Genomic DNA, 25,278 nt, shown 5'->3' on the forward strand with positions numbered 1-25,278 from the left:
AGTAGGAGGATGTGGAATACTAATAATGACTAGATTCCATAAAAGTGACATTTTAGTAGGAGGATGTGGAGTACTAATAATGACTAGGTTACATAAATGTGACATTTTAGTAGGAGGATGTGGAGTACTAATAATGACTAGGTTACTAAGGTGACATTTAGTAGAGGATGTGGAGACTAATAATGATAGGTTAAAAAGTGATTTAGTGCAGGATTGGAGTACTAATAATGACTAGGTTAGGTACATAAAAGTGACATTTTAGTAGGAGGATGTGGAGTACTAATAATGACTAGCTTACATAAAGGTGACATTTTAGTAGCAGAATGTGGAGTACTAATAATGACTAGGTTACATAAATGTGACATTTTAGTAGCAGGATGTGGAGTACTAATAATGACTAGGTTACATAAAGGTGACATTTTAGTGGGAGGATGTGGATTACTAATAATGACTAGGTTACATAAAGGTGACATTTTAGTAGGAGGATGTGGAGTACTAATAATGACTAGGTTACATAAAGGTGAGATTTTAGTAGCAGGATGTGGAGTACTAATAATGACTAGGTTACATAAAGGTGACATTTTAGTAGGAGGATGTGGAGTACTAATAATGACTAGGTTACATTAAAGTAGCAATGACTATCCCGCACAAATCTTTGGGCCTCTTTTTCGCTCACGAAGTGCCAAAATTCGCGACAAAATATGGGACGAAGCCGTTTCGTACATGCAATTAAAAAAAATTAATTAGGACGCTGTTTATCGATGAATATGACTGAAAGTTGGGACACAATTAGAAGAGAGGTCATTTTAGATTATGTCAAGCAACAAAACTTGTGCGATTACCAGAAGACCGTTAAAATAGATTTTTACTCTTTGGAGTACAATATTTCTAAAACTACAAAGAGGAGAGATTTTGTCGCTCATAAGGTTATATATGCACATTTCTTCTATATATATGTCAAATTTCATTGGATTATGATAAATACTTTTCCCGTATTCTCACAAAACATCAACCCAATTTGCATTTCAATGAGTGAAAATATGGAGACGGCCATTTTGCTCTCCCATCGCGCGACACGAAATGACGTGGGCGAGGCAAGGCTGCCAGATGGCCAGACTTAAACATGACCAAATTTGACTTCAAAAGTGGCTAAATAGAAAATCATATGGCTTTCACTATTAAGACTGGCCCACTTAAAATGAACTAAATTTTAACAAACAGAAAATTGAATAGACTAGGATAAATGTCACTGAGACAAAAATAGATGAATAAAATTTAATAAAAGAAACAAAATTATATATTTGGCCACACACGTGGCCATCTGGCAACCTTGTTCGCGAAGACTGATGACACAAATCCTCGCGCGCTTTAAAAAAAATTAAAGTATTGTTTCATTGTTATGTCCTTTCTGTTGACCAGGGACCCTTTGTAAAGCGCTTTGATCCACATTTAGTGGATATTGCGCTATATAAAGCTCAATTTTTAAAAAAGATATATTTTATGTACCTGCTCATTTTTAATACATTTTTTTCCAGTATTGAAAAGTATCAGACAACTGTAGGATTGAGTGAGTTATGACTTTGTTATTTTACAAATGGAATTATTGATGCGCTCTGGGCATTTCCTCGTGATATGGAAGAGTGCTCACACAAATATAATATATTATTATTATTATTATTATATTATTATTATATTATTATTATTATTATTATTATTATTATTATTATTATTATTATTATATTATTATTATTATTATTATTATTATTCATCTTCACGTTCAAAACCCATTCTCTCCCAGCCTACCATCACCACATATGCAGACGTCCCTGTAACGACGACCAACCGCCCCTTGTGTGTGAATACGACTTCTTGATAGAACATTATCACACCCTAACCCGAGCTTGCTATAAGTAAGTCACTAGAAATATTCTTCATTGCTATTATTGATTTTGATTTAACCGCTGGACTATGTGGTCTAGTCGGTAAGACACTTGCTTTCGGACCGGAAGGTACACAGGCTTCGAGTGACGCTCTGATGACGAATAGTTGAATCCTTGGTAAAGGATCTTTACTCACACGCTCTCACCGTACTCAGGTATAAAAGGAATACGTGGCCGTTAACAACGATGTAACTGTCGAAAAAACAAATGTTGTATTAACGCCTAACAAGCGTCATGTCTCGTCCTGATCCGATATAATGTGTTGCTGTTGGTTGGTACGCTTTGTAAAGCGCGTTGAGCACATTTAGTGGATATGCGCTATATAACCGCTTTTTTATTACTTTTGGAAAAGGCTCTTTAATCGCCACCCTCGTGTGAAATGAGTACCTTGTCGATAATTGGATTCAATAGTCTGATGTCACGTCACCCAGCAACGGCGCCCATCGTGGTTCTAAACAATGTAAATCGGTACTTTTTACTCTTCATGCTGGCTAGAACTTTTCATATGCCTTGTGATCAGAATGTGTAAAAGTCAAAACATGATCAGATTTATAATGGGTTTTTTTTTCCCTCTGGATACGCTTTTATACTCGTCGGAGAAATATTTCATAAGGGCATCCGCCATTGTTCCTATAGTTCAGAGCCAGTTACTAAGTTACCAAGCGTCATTACGAGGGAAGTGACGTTACGACTGTTGAAGCGTATTGTCGTAAAAAATGTAATATATATATAGAACAGTAAAGTTTGCTGCCCCAAACGTAAACAATAACAAGTTGCTAGTGATTTCCGTTAGGGACCGGAATAATTTACGCACAATATAGGTCTCCCAATTTTGTAGTTTGAGTTGTAGGCAATACACTTTCAGTATTGAAAATATGTTTACATAAAATCTAACAGTTGCAGAAATAATAATATAAGACTAAATTATTATGAAAATCAGGCTCCGAATAATTCTCGTTTTGTTCATACCAGCGCAATAATTTGCTCTGGTCTAAAAATAGATAGACGTAACTTTTGATAAATTTTACCTTTTGTTCCATAAAATATCCATATCTAGACATTATTTGATGCATGATCGAGTATTTATGAATATGTGTTTCTTTTGCCACCTAACAGCCAATTTTTAAAGGTTATTTTCTTTCTATTATTTACATTGGAACGTGAGCTGTCAAGACAGGAACATGTGGTTTGCCATGTGCTTCTCGACCTTTGTTTACGTTTGGGGCAGCAAACTTTACTGCTCTATATTTTCATTTCATCATGCCTATTTTTAGCTGTCCAATGACACAGTCGGACTGTTTCCGTCCTCATTGTGTAGCAGCGGATGGAGTGCCAAGGGGAATAATGACGGTAAATAGAATGCTACCAGGACCTGCCATTCACGTGAGTTATCGTTCTTTATAATTGATTTTATTATTATTATTATTATGATTATTATTATTATTATTATTATTATTATTATTATTATTATTATTATTATTATTAGTAGTAGTAGTAGTAGTAGTAGTAGTAGTAGTAGTAGTAGTAGTAGTAGTAGTAGTAGTAGTAGTAGTAGTAGTAGTAGTAGTAGTAGTATATTATTAACTGTGTCATCTTCATTGTCATTTTATTATCATCATCATCATCATTATCATCATCATTAACATCGTTGTAATCATTATTATCAACATCATCATTCTCATTATCGTCTTCGTTGTCTCATATCTATTTATAAGGTAAAAAAAATATTTTTAAAATGAGCTTTTATATAGCGCAACATCCACTACATGTGGTCAAAGCGCTTTTCAAAGGGCCACTGGCCAACAGCAACAGTTAATATTTAGGACGGAACATGACGCCTGTTAGGCGATGTTACAATTTTTTTTCGGACAGAGACAACGGTGTTAACGGCCAGGTACGCATTTTACACCTGAGTACGATGAGAGAATGTGAGTTAAGAGCCTTTTCCAAGAACTCAACTATGCGTCGAGCGAGGCTCGAACCCAGGACCTTCCGATCCGAAAGCGAGTGGCATACCACTGGTCCACATAGCCGCAGTAAAAATGTCTTTCCCGCAGGTTTGTCAAGGGGACACAATCAGAGTTCGCATTCACAACAACTTGGAAATGGGTGAAGGGGTCGCCGTCCACTGGCACGGAATCCACCAGAAGGGTACCCCCTATATGGACGGGGCGGCTATGATAACCCAGTGCCCCATACCTGCCCACACATCATTCACCTACACGTAAGTAGGTCACGTCACAATTATGTGTAGATAGTGACGTCAGTAAAGCAGTGAAAATTGATTTGTCACGTTTTGATATTTCAAGACGAGATCTTCGTTGAATATTTCTTTTGTTTATATCTCTTCTTTTCTTCTCTTACGCCCTTTCGCAATGTCGCCTTAAAATCTCATCGCCTAGACATTCCATGAAGGAATAATAATATAGATAATCCATCAAACACGATGTCTGATGTCAACAGGAATCACCCATGTTAACATCTAAATGACAAATTGCCATATTTATGGACAATGAAGATCTATTATTATTATTATTATTATTATTATTATTATTATTATTATTATTATTATTATTATTATTATTATTATTATTATTATTATGTTGTCACAGTGAGCTAATTGGGGGTTAATAAACTTGCCCAAGGAAAATAATACGAAAGTGCCTGAAGCGGGGCTCGAACCCGGGACCTTCCAGACCACAGTGCAATGCATTAAACGCTCGGACAAAAATAGTTCAGATGTCGCTCACACAGCTTGGTTTGGTCACAAACCCGTAATTTGACCAAAACTGACTCCTTTGCACAAAGTTTCTCGACTGAGATGGGCACGTGACCAGCTGGACTTGCCTCAGAATATCAGGGACGCCATTTTGTTTAGGGACGAATTAGATTTGTGAAGTTGATTCCAGAGACCAGCAAGGGTTTTCGACCTGTCTACGTCAAGGTGACCGTTTTAATGACCAAACCATCACTGAAGTAGGACTTTGAATATATATGGAGCTGTAATGGCGTGGGGAGTGAAAATACGCTTCAACAGTCGTAACGTCATTTCCCTCGTAATGACGCATGGTGACTTAGTAACTGGTTCTAAACTATCGGAACAACGGACATATTATAATACATGGATCATGGACGACACAAGCAGCCCGTTAGGGGCTTATACATTTTTCGGACAAAGACATCGATGTAAAAAAAAAAAACTGGTCATCCATCCCATCGAGTCCGCGACGCGTTCGCCATTCTTAAATTATGTTCGCTGGGGAAAAAAGGGGAATGGGGGAGGGATGCTTTGAATGTATTAATGTGAAATATCACCGAATGTAAACTTATTTCACACCAGATTCCATGTAAGTTTTGTACAGTATAACTTTTCAAAGGAACCGCAGTTTTCAAATACAAGTGATGCATAATTGGAGTCAATAGTCTGATGTCATGTCACGCCGCCCGGCAACGGCCGCCATCTTAGTTCTCAACAAAGAAAATTATTACTTTTTATTCTTCATGCTGGCTAGAACTGTTCATATGCCTTGTGATCAGAATGTGTAAAAGTCAAAACATTATCAAATTAATGGGTTTTTCCCTCTGAATACGCTTTTATGTTCGCCGGAGAAATATTTCATACGGGCGTCCGCTATTGTTCCGATAGTTTAGACCCAGCGTTACTAAGTTACCATGCGTCATTAGGAAGGAAGTGACGTTACAACTGTTGAAGAGTATTAAGATGACATAAAAAATTATTAATTTGACCTCTCCTTTCTGAGTTCCCGGTTGTGAGCCATATTTCAAGCGATGGTAAAGATTTCCGCTCTCCGCCTCTCTGGAGAAATTTAAATACTTGGAAATGTTCCTCTTTGTGACAAACTTGCATGATTAATCCATATTTTTTCCGGGGTTTTTTTATGAATGTATAAATCTCAACAGGAAGCGATCTCCGCCTCTTGCTTTCAACTATTAAATTGTAACAATTGTTTATGTCAAGTGTGTACAAAGTGTACAATTTGATGTGTCATTTTGAACCCAGGATGGCAATGATGGTGAGTAGTGCACATGAATCTCGTGAAAAGTAAACCCCTGGTCAAGCCTTTAGGCGAGTTCAGTGATCGTTATCACAACATGATTCACTGTGTATAATATTGTATTGTAAAACTTCTAAATGTTCACTCATTCCAGACCCTTCGTTTTTTATATGCCGTAAAGAGGAAAAATCCTATAGTATGGTACTGTAATCGGTGGAAAAAAATCGGTTTAATGAAAGTTACTTGATAGAAACGGATTTTAAAGGTACAATGGCAAAAAATTTGAAATTTTAAGATTCTTGTTAGAAAAGAGGATTTTAATGTTACAATGGCAAGAAATGTGAAATTTTAAGGGGTTTTTTTTTTTTAGAAAAGAGGATTTTAATGTTACAATGGCAAGAAATGTGAAATTTTAAGGATTTTGTTAGAAAAGGGGAATTTAAAGTTACAATCGTAAAAAATGTGCAATGTTATAGTTCTTGTTAGTAAATAATAGCTTTCTTCTTTTCAATAGACTTTGTGATCAAGCAACAAGGACAGTGTGGCCCAGCAGTGCGGTCTTTGCTTCGTACCCAAAAGGGACCGAGTTTGATCATCCGCCGCGCTGTCCTGCCTTGAGCACGTCACCTCACCCAGCTCACTTTGCGGCGCTGCACTGCGGCTGACGCCTGGGTTCTTCCAGTCTTTCCTTGGAATAGACCCTAAAGATAAATTTTTCCATGGAGATGAGTAAAGGGAATTTATATATATATATATATATATATATATATATATATATATATATATATATATATATATAATTTGTTTATTGTTGTGCCGACGAAGGATTTGTACCCGAAACGTCCATTGTCTGCATTGTTCCCACCCGAAGCCTCTCCATTTTGACTCTTTCGTTAGTATTTTCACGGTTCCAGACTTCAGGCAGTCCCCACCTTTCTCTACTTGTCAGGAGTTCGAAACATTTACTTCCCACAAAGTACAGCAGAAAAACTGGAAGCATAACCGTTTTGTGTCGTGTGGTCTATGCCGGATCCGCTTTATAGAGTAATGGTTGTATAGATAGTTCGAAGTTGACTGCTCTCAGGTTTTTGTTATTGTTTTTTGCCATCCGCGTTTATGAGTACTTCTCACTAAACTGTATTAATCAGACTATAAACGTTCAATGTTACACACAATTTTGTGTTTTGGTCCATTATTATACTGCCGGATGGCAATGTTGTGAGCTTCTTAGCCATGCGCATACTATTAATAGTTTTTCCACTGTTCTATTTATAGAGTTAAAGCTCAAACCCCTTTCATCACTCAAGTGAGGCTAGTCGATAAAAATTCCAAAAATGGACATCTGTGGTTTTCCCCCAGTTCTCTTCATTTGTGCGGCTATGTGGTCTAGTGGTATGGCACTCGCTGTCGGATCGGAAGGTCCTGGGTACGAGCCTCGCGCTCGGCGCATAGTTGACTCCTTGGAAAAGGCTCTTTACTCACATTCTCTCACCGTACTCAGGTGTAAAATGAGTACCTGGCCGTTGACAGCGGTATCTTTGTCCGAAAAATTGTAATATCGCCTAACAGGAGTTATGTCCCGTCCTACATGTTGAATGTTGCTGTTGACCAGGGACCCTTTGTAAAGCGCTTTGAGCACATTTATATATTGGATATTGCCCTATATATTACTTATTTTTTTCAATTTGTTAACCCATTTTTCGTCCCCGTCGCCATTTTTAAAAACTCCAGATTTCAAGCAGCCAATCCAGGAACCCATTTCTGGCACGCCCATGCAGGGATACAACGTGCAGACGGGATATTTGGACAGCTCGTGATCAGGCAGCCCCCAAACATGGAAGTACACATCGATAGATATGACCTTGACCTTCCACAACACGCCATACTTGTTAACGATTGGTGGGGAAGAAGCACAGCGCCCCACTTCGCGGAGCACCACCATAGCAATGGCACCAACAAACCGACCTCGATGTTGATTAATGGTATCAATTAACGTTAAAACAGTATCATCGTCAACTTCATCGCCATCACCATCATCATCATCATCATCATCATCATCATCATCATCATCATCATCATCATCATCATCATCACGTGATTAAAGATCCTTTTCTAAGGAGGCAACATTACGCAGCTTGCAGCTGGACTCGAACCCAGGAAGTTTCGATCCAAAAGCATGGGTCTGACCACAAGACCACCAAGCCACCCAAAGAAAAACCATTTTTACGTCACAAACTGTACAAATTAACCAGCCGATTGCCGTACTAGGGAAAAATCATATGTACAAATTTGGCCACAAAACTCGTCCTTCAAATATTGATCGATTTAAATGACTCTCATCTTGGCCAAAACGCTCAAACCTGGGACTTCGCGAATTCATAGGTTTGTGATTTGATTTTTTTTTTTTTTGTGTGTGTGCCAAGATGAGGGTCATTTAAATCGATCGATATCTGAAGGATGAGTTTTCTGACCAAATATTTAAATATGAGTTGTTTCTTATTCCAGAGGACGGCGGTCAACTAGTTAATTTAACGTCATCATCATCATTGCCTTTATCACCCTGGGTCAGGGTATAGGCCACAGACAAACAGTTTCCACCCTTCTCTATCTCCATCATCATCATCATCATCATCATCATCATCATCATCATCATCATCATCATCATCATTGCCTTTTTCACCCTGGGTCAGGGTATAGGCCACAGACAAACAGTTTCCACCCTTCTCTATCTCCATCATCATCATAATCATTCATCATCATCATCATCATCATCATCATCATCATCATCATCACCATCATCATTGCCTTTTTTCCCCCTGGGTCAGGGTATAGGCCACAGACAAACAGTTTCCATCCTTCTCTATCCTGAGCTAACTTTATATCTAGTTCCAGGTCTTATCAGCTTCTTTAAATCTTTTCCATGTTCCCCGTGGCCTTCTCCTTGATCTTCTGCCCTGAGGGTTCCAGTCCAATCCTTCCTTTGTTATTGTGGAGTCAGTCTTTCTAAGGGTGTGTCCAATCGTCTTCTTCCTATTTCCTCTCCCATTTGTTTCTGTTGTGTTTTTTCCATACTTCTTCATTCTTAATCTATCAATCCAACATGAACAGGCAGAGGAATACTCCCCAAGTTGTACGACTCCATGACTGCCCAGACTGTGGTCACACCACGAGAGGAGTTTGTTGTTTGGCCAGGATACAAGTACAGATTCAGGATGATGAGCAGTGCTATCCTCGACTGTCCAATCAAAATCTCCGTAGACAATCACGTGATCACGGTCATTGCAAGCGATGGTAATCCTGTGGAGCCAATGGAGGTGGAATCTTTCAGTATTAATTCTGGTGAAAGGTAAGAAGATTTTTCCTCTGCCTTTAATAGGATGCAACCTGAGTTACTTGTACAAAAAATGGAAACATTCGGGTATGTGTAGTCGTATTATAGCTTGTATTCTTGAATTTCTGACTAACAGGGTACAAAAAGTTCAGGTTGGTAACAACAGGTCCACAAGAAAAGACAACCAACATCGGAGCCCCTCAGAGCTGCGTATTATCCCCGGTACTTTTCACAGTATACACTAACGACTTTCGAAGTCAAGATCCAAGCGTGCCTCTCATAAAATTTACTGATGACACCGCACTTCAAGGTCTTATTGCTAATGGCAACGAGGAGGCATATAAAACTGAAATAGGTTGGTTTGTATCTTGGTGTGATGATAACCACCTCGAGCTTAATGTAACCAAGACAAAGGAGTTAGTTATTGATTTTAGGGAAGGAAATGAACCAATTAAAACCACTCATATTAAAGGGCCAGTCAGTTGATCAGGTTCATTCCTATAAATCCCCTGATCATTGATGACAAGTTGCTGTGGACTGAGCATGTTAAAAACGTAAAAACAAATGTTAATAAACGTATGTTTTTTTTCAAATTAAGGCAATCACATTCCCCAAATTATACGCAGGTACCATCGCAATGGTGTGTTGGTAAGTTTGGTTAACCCGTCCAGCCGTTGGTGTGTGCCATGGATAACACAGTACTATGGTGTGTGCTGAACGATGTCAAATCGATTGACTCATCAAAGATTGTTTTTAAATTTTTAGTCTGTCACACAACAGGGAATAACAGTTTGACGTTAAAATACCGGTTCCAAGCTCATTAGAAAGGTAAAATCAATCCAGAGGACTGGATACATACCGTGTGTGTGGAACCGATTTTCTGGTTTCAGAGTGATGAACGGGAACTGTTCTGTTAACTTAGCGTTATGATGACCGTGGTGCTAAAATAGTGGATGAGATGTATTGGTTATTAGGTTATGATGATGGTAATAAATAATATAATAAATGTATAATAATAATAATAATAATAATAATAATAATAATAATAATAATAATAATAATAATAATAATAATATATAATAATAATAATAATAAAATAATAATAATAATATAATAATAATAATAATAAATAATAATAATAATAATAATAAATAATAATATAATAATAAATAATAATAATAATAATAATAATAATAATATATAATAATAATAATAATGATAATAATAATAATAATAATAATAATAATAATAATAATAATAATAATAATAATAATAATAATAATAATAATGATGATGATGATGATGATGATGATGACGACGACGACGACGACGACGATGACGATGACGACGATGATGATGATAATGATGAGTTTCTTATTCTTATCCATACCGAAATAATACTGTTTGAGAACAACACTAGATCTTAATTATTTAAATTTGTCCTCTTTCAGATACGATTTCATCCTATTCGCCAATCAAAACGTATCCAATTACCCGATACGTGCTAGGGGGGAAGAACATTGCGGTCCACAATACAATGACGCCTTCCAAACTGCAGTCCTCCGATACCAAGGTGGGCCTATCGATACGTCACATTACACACCGTTTCCAGACTTGAATGGAATAGTAAGTCGGGCGGCCCTTCTCGAAATAGAATCCAGATTTTGGCAACTCGTACTCGTACCCTAGAAAGAGGAGCTAAGCGTTAGCTTCTCCTCTTTCTAGGCTCGTACTCTTATTATTATTATTATTATTATTATTATTATTATTATTATTATATTATTATTATTATTATTATTATTATTATTATTATTATTATTGTTGTTATTATTATTATTATTATTATTATTATTATTATTATTATTATTATTATTATTATTATTATTATTATTGTTATTATTGTTATTATTATTATTATCATCATCATCATCATCATCATCATCATCATCATCATCATCACCATCATCATCATTATCACTATTATTATTATCATTGCTTTTTATGATTACTTAAAGACTATTATTCCCGAATTATAACTGTGAATGTTAGAATAGTCCGTTCAGAGATTTGTTATGGTCAGTGGCCAATAATGGCCTAATGATATAAACTCTAGAACTTGAACTCGTTTACTACTCCAGGAGCTCAACCCGCTGAACACCAAAAAGTCCAAGAGGAAGATCATGATTACGTCACTTAGATCAATGGAGAAAGATGATGACGATGACGATGACGACGATGATGACGACCCGGTATTAACCAGACAACCCAATAAAAAGTTTGTGATCGGTTTGGAGTTAACCTCTATCAACAATCCCAGATTTTATAACCAGTGGCTTTATCCTTTCCACCAGGTAAGTGGAATTTTTTTTAATGAAATAGCAACAACAACAATAACAAAAAAAATTAAGCAAACAAAACTACATCAGCACCAACATAAACCCCCCCCCCCCCCAAAAAAAAAAACAAAAACAAACAACAACAACAACAAAAGCCAGAAGACAAATAATTTTTGGGGGTTGTAGTAATGGACGATTATGTGGTCTAGTGGTGTGACACATCGCCTTCGGATCGGTAGGTCCTGGGTTCGAATCCGCGCTAAGCAGTGCAAAGGTGAGTCCTTGGAAAAGGCTCTTTACTCACATTCTCTCATCGTACTCATCAATGTTAAACGAGTACCTAGTACCTGGCCGTGAACAACGTTTTCGCTGTCAGAAAAACAGTGTAATAATACATGTCGCCTGTCAGGCATCATGTCTCGTTGGACGTGTTAAGTTTTGTTGTTTGTTAGAGAACTCTTGCCCGAGCTGTAACCCTCTCCTTGCCAAGTATATGAAAATCGTCACATTCGTTACGATACAACCAACATTTTCTCATTCAAACTTCTATTGTACATCATAAAATTTAAAGAAAATAAAAGTGTGTTGTGGAGCATGTTTTCCTACAGAAATTATGTATCAGAAGAACTTTACTGCTATTATGTTTGAGTGATAAAAATCTATTTTGTGTAAGTTGTGTGTGAAGTTTTGTGGAAAATCCTGAAAATTGCTGGTAAGGAGAGAGTTAATCCCCTCCGTACAACTCTAGGAAAATCGTCACATTCGTTACGATACAATGAGCATTGTTCTTATTCACATTTGCTTTGTATATTACAAATTCGAAAATAAAATCTTTGTTGTGCTATTAGAATTTATCTACTGCTATTTTGCAAAAGCTCGTCCGACTGAACAAATGACGTGTAGCCTACTATGACCTCACTGATTTTAATTTGACTTTCAAAAATCAATTTTTGTGTTGGGTTGTTAAGATGGTTTGAGAAAAATCTTGAAAATGAAAAAAAAAATAATTTTAAATGAGCTTTTTTTTAGAGCAATATCCACTAAATGTGCTCAAAGTGCTTTTCAAAAGGTCCCTGTTCAAGAGCAACATTTAACATTTAGGAAGGGACATGACGCTTGTTAGGCGATATTACAAAAAAAATCTCGGACAGAGTCAACACTGTAAACGGCCAGGTACTCATTTTACACCTGAGTACGGTGAGATAATGTGAGTAAAGAGTCTTTGCCATGGACTCAACTATGCGCCGAACGAGGCTCGAACTCAAGACCTTCCGATCCGAAAGCGAGTATCATACAACTAGACCACATAGTCGGTAAGGAGAGCGTTAAGCACGTTTAGTAGATACTGTGTTATCTAAGGAAAATCTCAAGCTCAAGTAGACAGTGTGTCAACACATTTTATAATAAATTAGATAAATTTGAATTTCTATAAAGCGCATTTATTTCCCGGGATAAGTCGTGTCCACTCCACTTCATTTATTCCCTGTAGAGTTACATTTCTATTTCATACATTTCAAGTCGCCTGTTTGGCGTGGTAAGACCCAGCTTTGAATACAACAGCGTTGCTTGAGGCCCTCGATAAACCAGCTTGGAAGGCTCCAAAGTCCGGTCTGCAGATTTTTCCAAAAGACTAGGGCTCTATAGTCTGATGTCACATCCGCCCAGTAACCAGCAGCTTGGTTCTAAACACAGAAAATCAATACTTTTTATTCTTCATGCTGGTTAGAACTTTTTCACATGTCATGTGATCAGAATGTATCAAAGTCAAACATGATCAGATTTATAATGTTGTTTCTCCTCTTGATACACTTTTATGCTCGTCAGAGTACTTCATAAGGGCGTCCGCCATTGTTTCGATAGTTTAGAACCAGTTACTAAGTAACCATGCGTCATTACGAGGGCAGTGACGTCACGACTGTTGCAGGCTATTACGACAACAACAAAATATAATTGCCATGATGGCGGACAGCAATATTAGATAACATTGAATGAGACAATGAGCAAACATAAACTGAAAATCTTCTTTAAATATATAGAAGAAACGAAGTGGACGTTGTTATGGTTTTTAGAAAGCCATATATATATATAATATATATATATATATATATATATATATATATATATATATATATATAATGAATCTGACGTCACTCGGGTTTTTGTTATTGTTTGTGTTTGGTTGTTTTGTTTTGTTTTGCCACCCAAGTTTATGAGTAATTCTCACTAAACTGTATTAACCAGACTATAAACGTCCATGGTAACACAGAGTTTTGTGTGTTGGTCCGTTATACTTCCGGATGTCAATGCTGTGAGCTTCTTAGCCAAGCGCTTACTATCTATACTTACTTACTTAATCCTCTTCGAGCTTTCGGCACATAGGGCAGCCAAGCACATACAATCTATATGAAATTGTGATAATTCTCTTGTTTTAACAGACAGATGAAAAGCCTGGTCGTCTGTACAGCCCTCAAATGAATCACATTTCCATGATGCTGCCTCCTGCTCCTCTCTTGTCACAGTATCAGGATATCCCAAAGGTGAAATGATGAAAATGGACAGCTAGAAAAACAGTTATACGGCAACAGGCACACACACACACAGACATACACAAACATACACACTCACACACACATACATACATACACAAATACGAACACATACATAAATACTCCTCACACACACATACACACACACAAACACACACACACACTCACACACATACACGCACATACGAAGACATACATAAACACTCCTCACACACACACATACACACACACTCACACACGCGAGCGTGGGTAAAGACGACATATAAATAATAATAATAATAATAATAATAATAATAATAATAATAATAAATAATAATAATAATAATAATAATAATAATAATAATAATAATAATAATAATAATAATAAATAATAATAATAACTAATAATAATTATAATAATAATAATAATAATAATAATAATAATAATAATAATAATAATAATAATAATAATAATAATAATAATAATAATAATGATCGGCTGCTTTTGCGGTGGCTGTATTCCAGGACAGGCCTGCTTCCTTTAATTCTTTCTCCATGGTCCTTCGCCAGGTTTCTTTGGGTCTTCCCCGCTTTCTCTTCCCATCTGCTGTCCAGTACAGAATTGTCTTGAGAAGTGATACTATCTATAACTGGTTGTTTAAAAAACAATAGAATGATGGAAGTTGACATCAGTCTGAACTTTTCCAATCACTAGTTGTATTGTGTGATTAGTTCTCACTAGATTGCCCCAATCAAACTATAAAATGTTAACATAGTTTTATTGTGATGGTAAGATCAAACAGGCGTGTAGATATTGTGAGAATGTTACTTAAACGCATACTTTCAATAGGTAATACCGTGCCGTTTGTTAATTTGGCACTAACTGATTGTTTTCATTCCGAGGACTGTCCAAGAGGCGTGGTTTTGTTCCCTTCCACAAGGTGTCTGTTGTTTTATCGCTTTGAATTCACCAGTAGATTTTTGACCAATCAAAACATAGAATTTGTTACATACCTTCCAACGTGCTCGGACAATCATAAATGGTTGCTTATAAACAATAACGTGAATGAAATCGACCAATCTCTGATCATTGTTATTCTTTAATACCGCCTGAAGGGTGACTAGTTATCACACGATTTTCTTGATCAAATTGTCGACGTTTAAGCTGAAACATAGTGTTCTCTCTCTCTCTCTCTCTCTCTCTCTCTCTCTCTCTCTCTCTCTCTCTCTCTCTCTCTCTGTGTGTGTGTCTCTCTCTCTCGCTCTCTCTCTCTCTCTCTTCTCTCTCTCTCTCTCTCTCTCTATATATATATATATATATATATATATATATATATCGTTTTATTTATCTATCTATCTATCTCTCTCTCTCTCTCTCTCTCTCTCTATATATATATATATATATATATATATATATATATATATATATATATATATATATATATATACATCTCTATCTATCTATCTATCTATTTTTCTATCTATCTCTATACATCCTTCTACCTGTATCCCTCTCTCTCTCTCTATCTATCTATCTATCTCTATCTCTCTCTATATCTCTCTATCTATCTCTTTCTATCTTTCTATCAATCTCTATAGATCCATCTACGTATACCTCTCTATCTCTCTCTATAATTCTCTCTGTATCTTTCTCCCTCTCTCTCTCTCTCTCTCTCTCTCTCTCTCTCTCTCTCTATCTATCTATCTATTTCTATACATCCATCTAAGTATATGAACTGCAGTACTTAATAATAAATAACCTAATGTTTGTCCTACTTCCCAGGACATGTTCTGTAACAACGACAGCAGACCTCAAGGCAAAAGTTGCGAGACAGAGTTCTGTGGATGCGTCCATCTCTTGAAAGTGGATATTGATGACGTCGTAGAGGTCATCCTAGTCGACGAGGGTCATCCGTGGCATGCAAACCATCCCATTCATCTGCATGGACATACCTTTAGGGTAGTATCTATGGACATGGTAAGGCAATGTTCATCTATATGACATACATTTAGGGTAAGGCAGTGTCCATCTATATGGACATACATTTAGGGTAGTATCTATGGACATGGTAAGGCAGTGTTCATCTATATGACATACATTTAGGGTAGTATCTATGGACATGGTAAAGCAGTGTTCATCTATATGGACATACATTTAGGGTAGTATCTATGGACATGGTAAGGCAGTGTTCATCTATATGACATACATTTAGGGTAGTATCTATGGACATGGTAAGGCAGTGTTCATCTATATGAACATACATTTAGGGTAGTGTCTATGGACATGGTAAGGCAGTGTTCATCTATATGACATACCTTTTGGGTAGTATCTATGGACATGGTAAGGCAGTGTTCATCTATATGACATACATTTAGGGTAGTATCTATGGACATGGTAAGGCAGTGTTCATCTATATGGACATACCTTTAGGGTAGTATCTATGGACATGGTAAGGCAGTGTTCATCTATATGACATACATTTAGGGTAGTATCTATGGACATGGTAAAGCAGTGTTCATCTATATGGACATACATTTAGGGTAGTATCTATGGACATGGTAAGGCAGTGTTCATCTATATGACATACATTTAGGGTAGTATCTATGGACATGGTAAGGCAGTGTTCATCTATATGGACATACATTTAGGGTAGTGTCTATGGACATGGTAAGGCAGTGTTCATCTATATGACATACCTTTAGGGTAGTATCTATGGACATGGTAAGGCAGTGTTCATCTACATGGACATACCTTTAGGGTAGTATCTATGGACATAGTAAGGCAGTGTTCATCTATATGGACATACATTTAGGGTAGTATCTATGGACATGGAAAGGCAGTGTTCATCTATATGGACATACATTTAGGGTAGTATCTATGGACATGGTAAGGCAGTGTTCATCTATATGGACATACATTTAGGGTAGTATCTATGGACATGGTAAGGCAGTGTTCATCTATATGACATACCTTTAGGGTAGTATCTATGGACATGGTAAGGCAGTGTTCATCTATATGGACATACCTTTAGGGTAGTATCTATGGACATGGTAAGGCAGTGTTCATCTATATGGACATACATTTAGGGTAGTATCTATGGACATGGTAAGGCAGTATTCATCTATATGGACATACATTTAGGGTAGTGTCTATGGACATGGTAAGGCAGTGTCCATCACAGTAAAGTATTTGTGATAACTACGATTAGACAATACAGTACTCTTTCTCATTCTCTTCATTGTCATTTCAATCCCCCCCCCCATCCCCACCCCAACTCCCCCACTTCCTTCCCCCATTCCTCCTCCTCCTCTTCCTCCTTATCCCCCTTCTCCTCCACCTTCACCTCCTTTTTCCTGTCATCATCCTCCACCTTCTCCTCCCTCTCCTTAATATCATCATCGTCGTCGTCATCATCATCATCATCATCAATATCATCATCATCGATATCATCATGATCATCGCCATCATCATTATCATCATCACCGTATTCCTCCTCCTTCTCCTCCTCGTCCTTGTCTTCCTAATCCTCCTGTTACTCAAAAGCATGAACATTTTCATGCAATCAAATCAGCATCCTCATAAATAGCATTGTCGGCAAGATTGCCAAAATCATCACTTCGATTGCATAAATGGTCCACCCCACCCCCATCACCCCCTCACACACACACACACACACACACACACACACACAACACACACACGTATATCATCGACTACTCAAATCTCATTTCATTATTTGAAATCATCATTTCAATCTTTTACTTCTGGGTGGGGTTCCTGACCTCCCATAGTGGTCAGGGAGATACTTCCTGTGTCTTCTATCTCCATATATCTGTTTTCCAATTTGCTTTCTGTCTTTGTCTTGGAATGAGATTCTTGGGTTTTGTCCTGACTAAGAGAGAAACATTTAAATGTGTAATTAGTTTTGGGAGATGATATTTTTCCTTGTAAATCATCTCTCTGTTATGCACTGTATTATGTTTTGTTTACATATCATATATGATTGTAAACATTTGAGTGTATTGCTTTTATTGGAGACTTGTGCTTGTGTCTGGATGAGACTTTTAGGTGACCACAAACGAAGTACTTTGAGAGTGTGTTCTTGGAATCTACATCTATTTTCTATTTGAACCAGTTCCCCTATGTCTTCCCTTTTCTTGGGTGCTTTAATTGTAATTCTTGAACTTTTTACTATCCCATTTTCTTCCGTTTTACTGGCCCTGGTAATACCTTCATGTGTTCCAAGCGCCGTAAAACGCTTAAAAACAAAAACAACAAAAATCTTGTACTTAACAGATGGGTCCATGTATATCAGCCTCCACTGTAATGGCGATGGACGAAGCAGGGAACATAACTCGGAATTTAGACAGACCACCAAAGAAAGACACAGTTACCGTTCCTAAAGATGGATACACTCTCCTACGATTCCATGCAAATAACCCAGGTACCAAGTCATTCAATGACAAAACGCCTATTATTTTCATTTTGACCAGAAAAGTCTTAATTTATATATCTCATCTCATGTAGTTCCATATCTGAAGCAGACGTCGGAGGTCATCTTCCGCCAAGCTGATCTATCTCTTGCCAATTCTATTAAAGCAGCGCCACCTTTCTCAGCTTCATCTGTCCAAGTTCTTATCCCTTTCAAATACGTTATTCTTTGTCTTCCTCTTATTCTTTTTCCATTCATCTTTCCAGTCAAGGCGAGTATTTCCAAACCAGGGTGGCGGATAATGTGTCCTAAAAATTCCATTTGGCGTTTGATGATTTTTGTTATCAGTGATCTTTTTCTGTTTGCCATTTCTAAAATTTCTTCATTTCTTTTCCTTTCCATCCATGACACCCTCATTATTCTTCTGTAAAACCACATTTCCACTGCCTCCAGTCTTTTAACCATGGTCTTGTTTATGGTCCAGCTCTCACAACCATATAGCAGCACAGACAGTACATAGCAATCCAGGACTTTGATTTTTGTTTTCATGCTAATATTCCTGTTTTTCATAATTGTATGCAGCTGGTTGAATGCATTCTTCGCCATACCTATTCTTTTCTTTATTTCACAATCTGATTTTCCATTGGATGTTACATTGAAGCCTAAATATTTGAAACATTCAACTTGTTGTATTGTTTGTCCTCTGCTTGTTATTACACAGGCTGGTGGGTTATTATTTTTAGATACCGTCATACATTCTGTTTTAGATATATTCAGTTCCAGTCCCATATTTTCACTACTCCTGACTACAACATCCAGTAATTCTTGTAGTTCATGTTCAGATTCTGCCAGTAGAACCGTATCATCTGCATACCTCAGATTTGTTACATTCTTTCCTCCAATACACACCCCCTTCTTATGTTCGATATCTCTTAATATCATTTCACTATAGAGGTTGAATAAATCTGGAGACAAAACACACCCCTGCCTAACTCCTCTTCTAATAGGTGTAAAACTGCTTAGTTCGTTGTCAACACGCATTGCTGCTTCTTGTTCCCAGTACAAATTCCGTAATATTCTTAAATCTTTACCATCAATGTCCAAGGATGATAGAATTTTGAATAGTTTTTTCGTGTTGTACTTTATCAAAGGCTTTTGAATAGTCGATGAAACACATATACAGATCTTTATTTACTTCAATACATCTTTCCATCAGCATTGATAATGTGAATATTCCATTTCTGGTACCCTTGTCCTCAACAAAACCAAATTGCATCTCCCCAATTTCAGGTCGTATTTTATTTCTTATTCTTAGTAAAATTATCTTCAAAAGATATATATATATATATATATAAACGCCCTTCCGCTTGGCATCATTAGAACCCGACGGCTAGGCATTCCATAAAGGAATATCGACAACCCATTAAACAAATGTCTCGTGTCAATGGGAATCACCCATTTTGTCCAAAGTGAACAAATTTCGAGTTCATCATGTTGCCCAAGGAAAAATTAGCGAACGTACATAAAGCGGGGCTCGAACCTGGGTCCTTCCGGATTACAGTGCAACGACGTTACCATTCGGCCACGATACCCCCCCCCCCCCACTCCTTAAGATACTACTACTACTACTACTACTACTACTACTACTACTACTACTACTACTACTACTACTACTACTACTACTACTACTACTACTACTACTACTACTACTACTACTACTACTACTACTTCTACTACTACTACTTCTACTACTACTACTACTACTACTACTACTACTACTTCTACTATTACTACTACTTCTACTACTACTACTAGTACTACTACTACTACTACTACTACTACTACTACTACTACTACTACTACTACTACTACTAACTACTACTACTACTACTACTTCTACTAATAATAATAATAACAATAATAATATAATAATAATAATAATAATAATAATAATAATAATAATAATAATAATAATAATAATAATAATAATAATAATGATAATAATGATAATAATAATAATAATAATAATAATAAATAATAATAATAATAATAATAATAATAATAATAATAATAATAATAATAATAATAATAATAATAATAAAATAATATAATAATAATATAATAATAAAAATAATAATAATAATAATAATAATAATAATAATAATAATAATAATAATAATAATAATAATAATAATAATAATAATCATCATCATCATCATAATAATAATGATAATAATAATAATAATGATGATGATGATGATGATAATAATAATAATAATAATAATAATAATAATAATAATAATAATAATAATAATAATAATAATAATAATAATAATAATAATAATAATATCATTTTCTTCATTTCAGGCATATGGTTCTTCCACTGTCATAATCAGTACCATTCCGAGATAGGCATGGCTCTCATCGTCCAGGTGGGGGACCCTTGGCATTTTCCACGGCGCCCATCGCGATTCCCCCGTTGTGGTTCATGGGACGAGTATGCGGACAAGGAAGACATAGATATAGAGATGGAGGAAAAGGAGCACACGATATACGATCACGTGATTATGGAGGAACTATTGGGGCAGCTTGAGAGGATATTGAGTCACGCGGGAGCAAGTCAAGGTCAAAGGTCACAAGCTTGTGCTAGGACAACCATTTTATGTGGTTCTTTGTATTTGATAGTTATTCAGGTTTTGTTTGAGTTCTCTTGCAGTATATTATGGCCTTGAAGTATTTCTAGTAAAAGTTTCATTGCAGCTTGTTGAGGTTGTTATGGCAGCCCAATAATAATCAATGAAAGATGATAACACAGAAGGGACGATTTAATTCGATTTTATTAAATAAAACTCATGATGATTTTCATCTGTCTAACATGGACAGGATAAAGGCAAAGAGGAAGTGAAAGTAGAATCTATTAATAGGTACATAAACAAAATATTCGTATAATGATAAATTCGCTCTATTATTCATGTTAATTAATCAATGATGGGATCATACTCAACACCCTCCCTTGATCTCAGCATTGTGAGCATTTAACAAAATAATTGGTATTCATCAATATATATACCCTATAAGAAATACTAACTTAGCAAAATAGCATCTGTGCTTGTAACTTGTGCAATATAAAAAAAATATCTACCTATACCTATTTACTGAAAAATTTGGAAATTAGTAATACAAATAATAAGCATATCAACTGTTTCATTGAATCAAAACTGTGTTAATGTCTAAAAGGACTTTAAAACAATACATTATATTTAAATTTAACATAAGTAGTAAATGCACAGAGTGACCATGAATCAAAGTAATAATAGTAGTGTGATCATGAAGTATATTTGCAACTTTACTTTAAATCTTGAATAAATGATAGTAAAGAGCTAAAATAAAAATGGGATATTTGAAAAAGGAGAAATAAATCAAACAAAAGTAAATTAATAGTAGATACTAACAGTATCATGCATGTTATTTAAATCATTTAGTTTTCTTTATGCAAATGAAAACAATTGGGTTATCTACCCCATAATAGCAGTTTTAAATTCTTGCAATTTGGCCTTAGAAGCAGGTTTTGTAAAAACATCAGCAACATTTGAATTTGTTGGTATGTAATAAACAGACAAACTATTCTCAGATATATCATTTCTAATGAAATGGTATTTTATATCAATATGCTTTGATCTTTGGTGCTTTACTGGGTTTTGAGCAAGTGCAATAGCTCCTTGATTGTCACAGAAAAGAGTGAATTGATTTTCATTTAGATCTGATATTTCTTTGAGAAAAGATGTCAAATGTTTTCCTTCTTGGATAGCTGAAACAAGAGACATGTATTCAGCTTCACAGGTTGATAATGCAACTGTTTGTTGCTTTCTGGATTTCCAGGAAATTAAGGGACCAGTTTCTGAAATTCTATAACAATATCCTGAAATACTTTTTCTGTCCTGGGAAGACTTAGCCCAGTCAGCATCACAAAAACCAGTAATTCTAAGTGGTTCCCTTGATTTCCTGAAGATCAATTTTTCATTAATTGTACCTTTTAGGTATCTTATTACATGTTTTGCCATTTTCAAGTGACATTGTTTAGCATTACACATGAATTGAGATAGCCTAGTAACAGTAAATGAAATATCAGGCCTTGTGGCTGTCATGATATAGATAAGAGCACCAACCATAGATTTATACAATCTTAATTCATTGTTATCAAGTGGTTCAGAATCATGTTCATACTCAGATGGTTTCATTTCAGATGGAATGGCTTGAAGTAGCCAAGTCACTCTATTCCGCCTCCGAACAGGACACAATAGACTAAGAGGACATATGTTTACAAAGCTAGGTATTGGAACAACCCCTTATTGCCCATGTGGAACCGACCATGAAACCACTTTACATGTGCTTATGGATTGCCCATTATACAACGTGCAACGTTCGAACCACTGGGTCACCCCTACAACACTCAACACAAAGCTCTATGGTGAGGCTGAGGACCTAAAGCGGACCACAGACTTCATAGCAGATATCGGACTGCAGCCATAGATGTCCATCAGAGGAACGAAGAAGAAGAAGAAGAAGAATGGCTTTAGGCTTACAATCAACCATATTAAATCTTTCAAGTACATTGTTAATGTAAAGGCTTTGGCACATTGTTATTCCCTCATTTGTCTTATCAAACTGAATTCCCAAAAAATATGAAACATTTCCAAGATCTTTCATTTTAAAATCTTCCTGCAAGACATTCTCGACTGAGTCAAGGTGACAGGGTTTAGCTGCAATTAGCAAATCATCTACCCATACTAAAATATAGATCTTTTTGTTTGGATCAATATAGAAGCATGGATCATTAATTGACCTTACAAAACCTTCATTTGTCAAATGTTCATCAAGAGTGTTGTTCCAGTTTCTGCCTGATTGTTTCAGACCATATAAGCTTTTCTTTAATTTCAAAACATAATTATCACCCTTGGCTATGAACCCTTTGGGTTGTTCTATATAGATTTCACAATCTATGGGCGCATTGAGATACGCAGCCTTTACATCCATTTGATGGATCTCTAGGTCATTTTGCATGGCAATTTGTGTCAGTATTCTGATTGAGCTTAGGCGTGTAGTCGGGGAAAATGTCTCAAAGTAATCAATGCCTTCAACTTGAGCATAACCTTTGGCAACAAACCGTGCCTTGTAAGTTTCTTTCCCTTCCTTGCTTGTTTTTATAGCAAATACCCATCTTCCACCAATGACTTTCCTGTCTTTTGGTAGAGGCACAATTTCAAATGTGTTGTTATCTTTAAGAGATTCCATTTCAGAAGTCATTGCTTCTTTCCATTTCTCTGCGTTGTCGCCAGAGATGGCTTCACAATAAGATTGTGGTGCATGGCTAAGACTATAACAAAAATGAGTATAGACATGGTCATTCATTTCATCATCATAATAATAATCATTAAGGTAATTTGGCTTACGCCTTTCTCTCTTCATGGGTACCCCATCTGAGGATGATGATGCTGATTGGTTGGGTGAATTACAAGAATGTTCAATGTCGTCATTATTTATTTCAATTTCATCATTCTCATATGGTGGTGTCAATGGTTCAATGTAATCAGAATTGTCTTGTGACTTATCAATCAGAACAGTATTTTCATTATCCATTGTCATCAGTGTTTACACATGGATTTGAATAAAAAAATTTGACACATCTTACTTCCCTTACTATTTGTTTCTCAGGTAGGTATACAAGATAGGCGGGGCTATCTCGGTCATAACCAACAAAAACGCCTCTTTCTGCTCTTTCTTCCAGTTTCTTTGGGTTTTGGTTCAATGCATAGCAAGTTTGGCCAAAAATGTGCATATTGGATATGTTAGGTTTAATGTTGGTCATGGCCTCAATAGGAGTTCCCCCTAACCTTCGGTTAAAACACCTGTTTCTTATATATGCTGAAGTCATAACAGCATAAGTCCAAAGGGACTTTGGTAATTTTGCCTCAATTAGTAAGCATCTTGCCATTGAAAAAAGCGTCCTCCAATTCCTCTCGGCCGTACCGTTCTGGTGAGGACTATGGGGGGCACTTTTCTCATGGCGTATGAAATTATCAACTAAAATTCTTTTAAACTCATTGGAAACAAATTCACCACCGTTTGTCACTTCTGATTTTACACACTTTACCATAAGGGCTAATGTCAAATAGAAATTTCTCAAAGGCTTCCGCTGTATCAGACTTTTGCTTAAGAAAATATACCACTGTTAAGCTGGAAAAATCATCTACACAAATGAGTGAATATCTAAATTCTTGAGCTGCTGGTTCAACAGGACCAGCTAGATCTAAGTGCACAAGTTCTAGGGGCCTTTTTGCCCTGGTATCAGGTTGTCTATTTCGATTATCACACATTTTACCTAAAATGCAAGTTTCACAATCTAGGTTTGGGGATTTCTCTTCAGAGATTTTCATTCCATCAACTTTGTTTTCTAAACTTATGATGTCGCGCACATTTGAATGTCCTAAAATACTGTGCCAAACATTGAGGGACTGATTGTTTATTTTTGTTTTCTTCAACATGTTCAGGTAGTATAGATTGTTTCTTTTCTCAATATCAAACGAATGTCCATCCATCTGAACGACTCCTTTGTCTTTCGAAAAATTAACGAATGCACCAGCTTTGGTTGCAGCTGGAATAGAAAATATGTTTTGATCAAACGATGGGATTAAGAGCG

General features: G+C 36.2%; 1 protein-coding gene across 2 annotated transcripts in view; it reads left to right on the top strand.

The window, feature by feature from the left end:
* LOC144958058 (uncharacterized) overlaps positions 1 to 24,269 on the top strand; it is a 24,949-nt gene extending 680 nt beyond the window's left edge. The window contains exons 3-14 of one of the 2 annotated variants that reach the window (XR_013642324.1): positions 1,799 to 1,910; positions 3,215 to 3,323; positions 3,998 to 4,164; positions 7,688 to 7,938; positions 9,065 to 9,302; positions 10,739 to 10,913; positions 11,426 to 11,638; positions 14,059 to 14,160; positions 15,932 to 16,126; positions 18,446 to 18,593; positions 20,949 to 22,839; positions 23,159 to 24,269. Coding sequence is in view for 1 of the 2 variants with exons in the window: in XM_078889657.1 (XP_078745783.1) it covers positions 1,799 to 1,910; positions 3,215 to 3,323; positions 3,998 to 4,164; positions 7,688 to 7,938; positions 9,065 to 9,302; positions 10,739 to 10,913; positions 11,426 to 11,638; positions 14,059 to 14,160; positions 15,932 to 16,126; positions 18,446 to 18,593; positions 20,949 to 21,313 (2,075 nt within the window). In the remaining variant the exon portion in view is untranslated. Of the gene's footprint in view, positions 1 to 1,798; positions 1,911 to 3,214; positions 3,324 to 3,997; positions 4,165 to 7,687; positions 7,939 to 9,064; positions 9,303 to 10,738; positions 10,914 to 11,425; positions 11,639 to 14,058; positions 14,161 to 15,931; positions 16,127 to 18,445; positions 18,594 to 20,948 lie in introns of both variants that reach the window. The other variant, XM_078889657.1, reaches the window with a different exon arrangement.
* The last annotated feature ends 1,009 nt before the right edge of the window (positions 24,270 to 25,278 follow it).

This window comes from Berghia stephanieae, chromosome 12 (assembly GCF_034508935.2).
Source record: "Berghia stephanieae isolate SIO BIC M18660-M18661 chromosome 12, UCSD_Bste_1.3, whole genome shotgun sequence".
Taxonomy (NCBI): domain Eukaryota; kingdom Metazoa; phylum Mollusca; class Gastropoda; order Nudibranchia; family Aeolidiidae; genus Berghia; species Berghia stephanieae.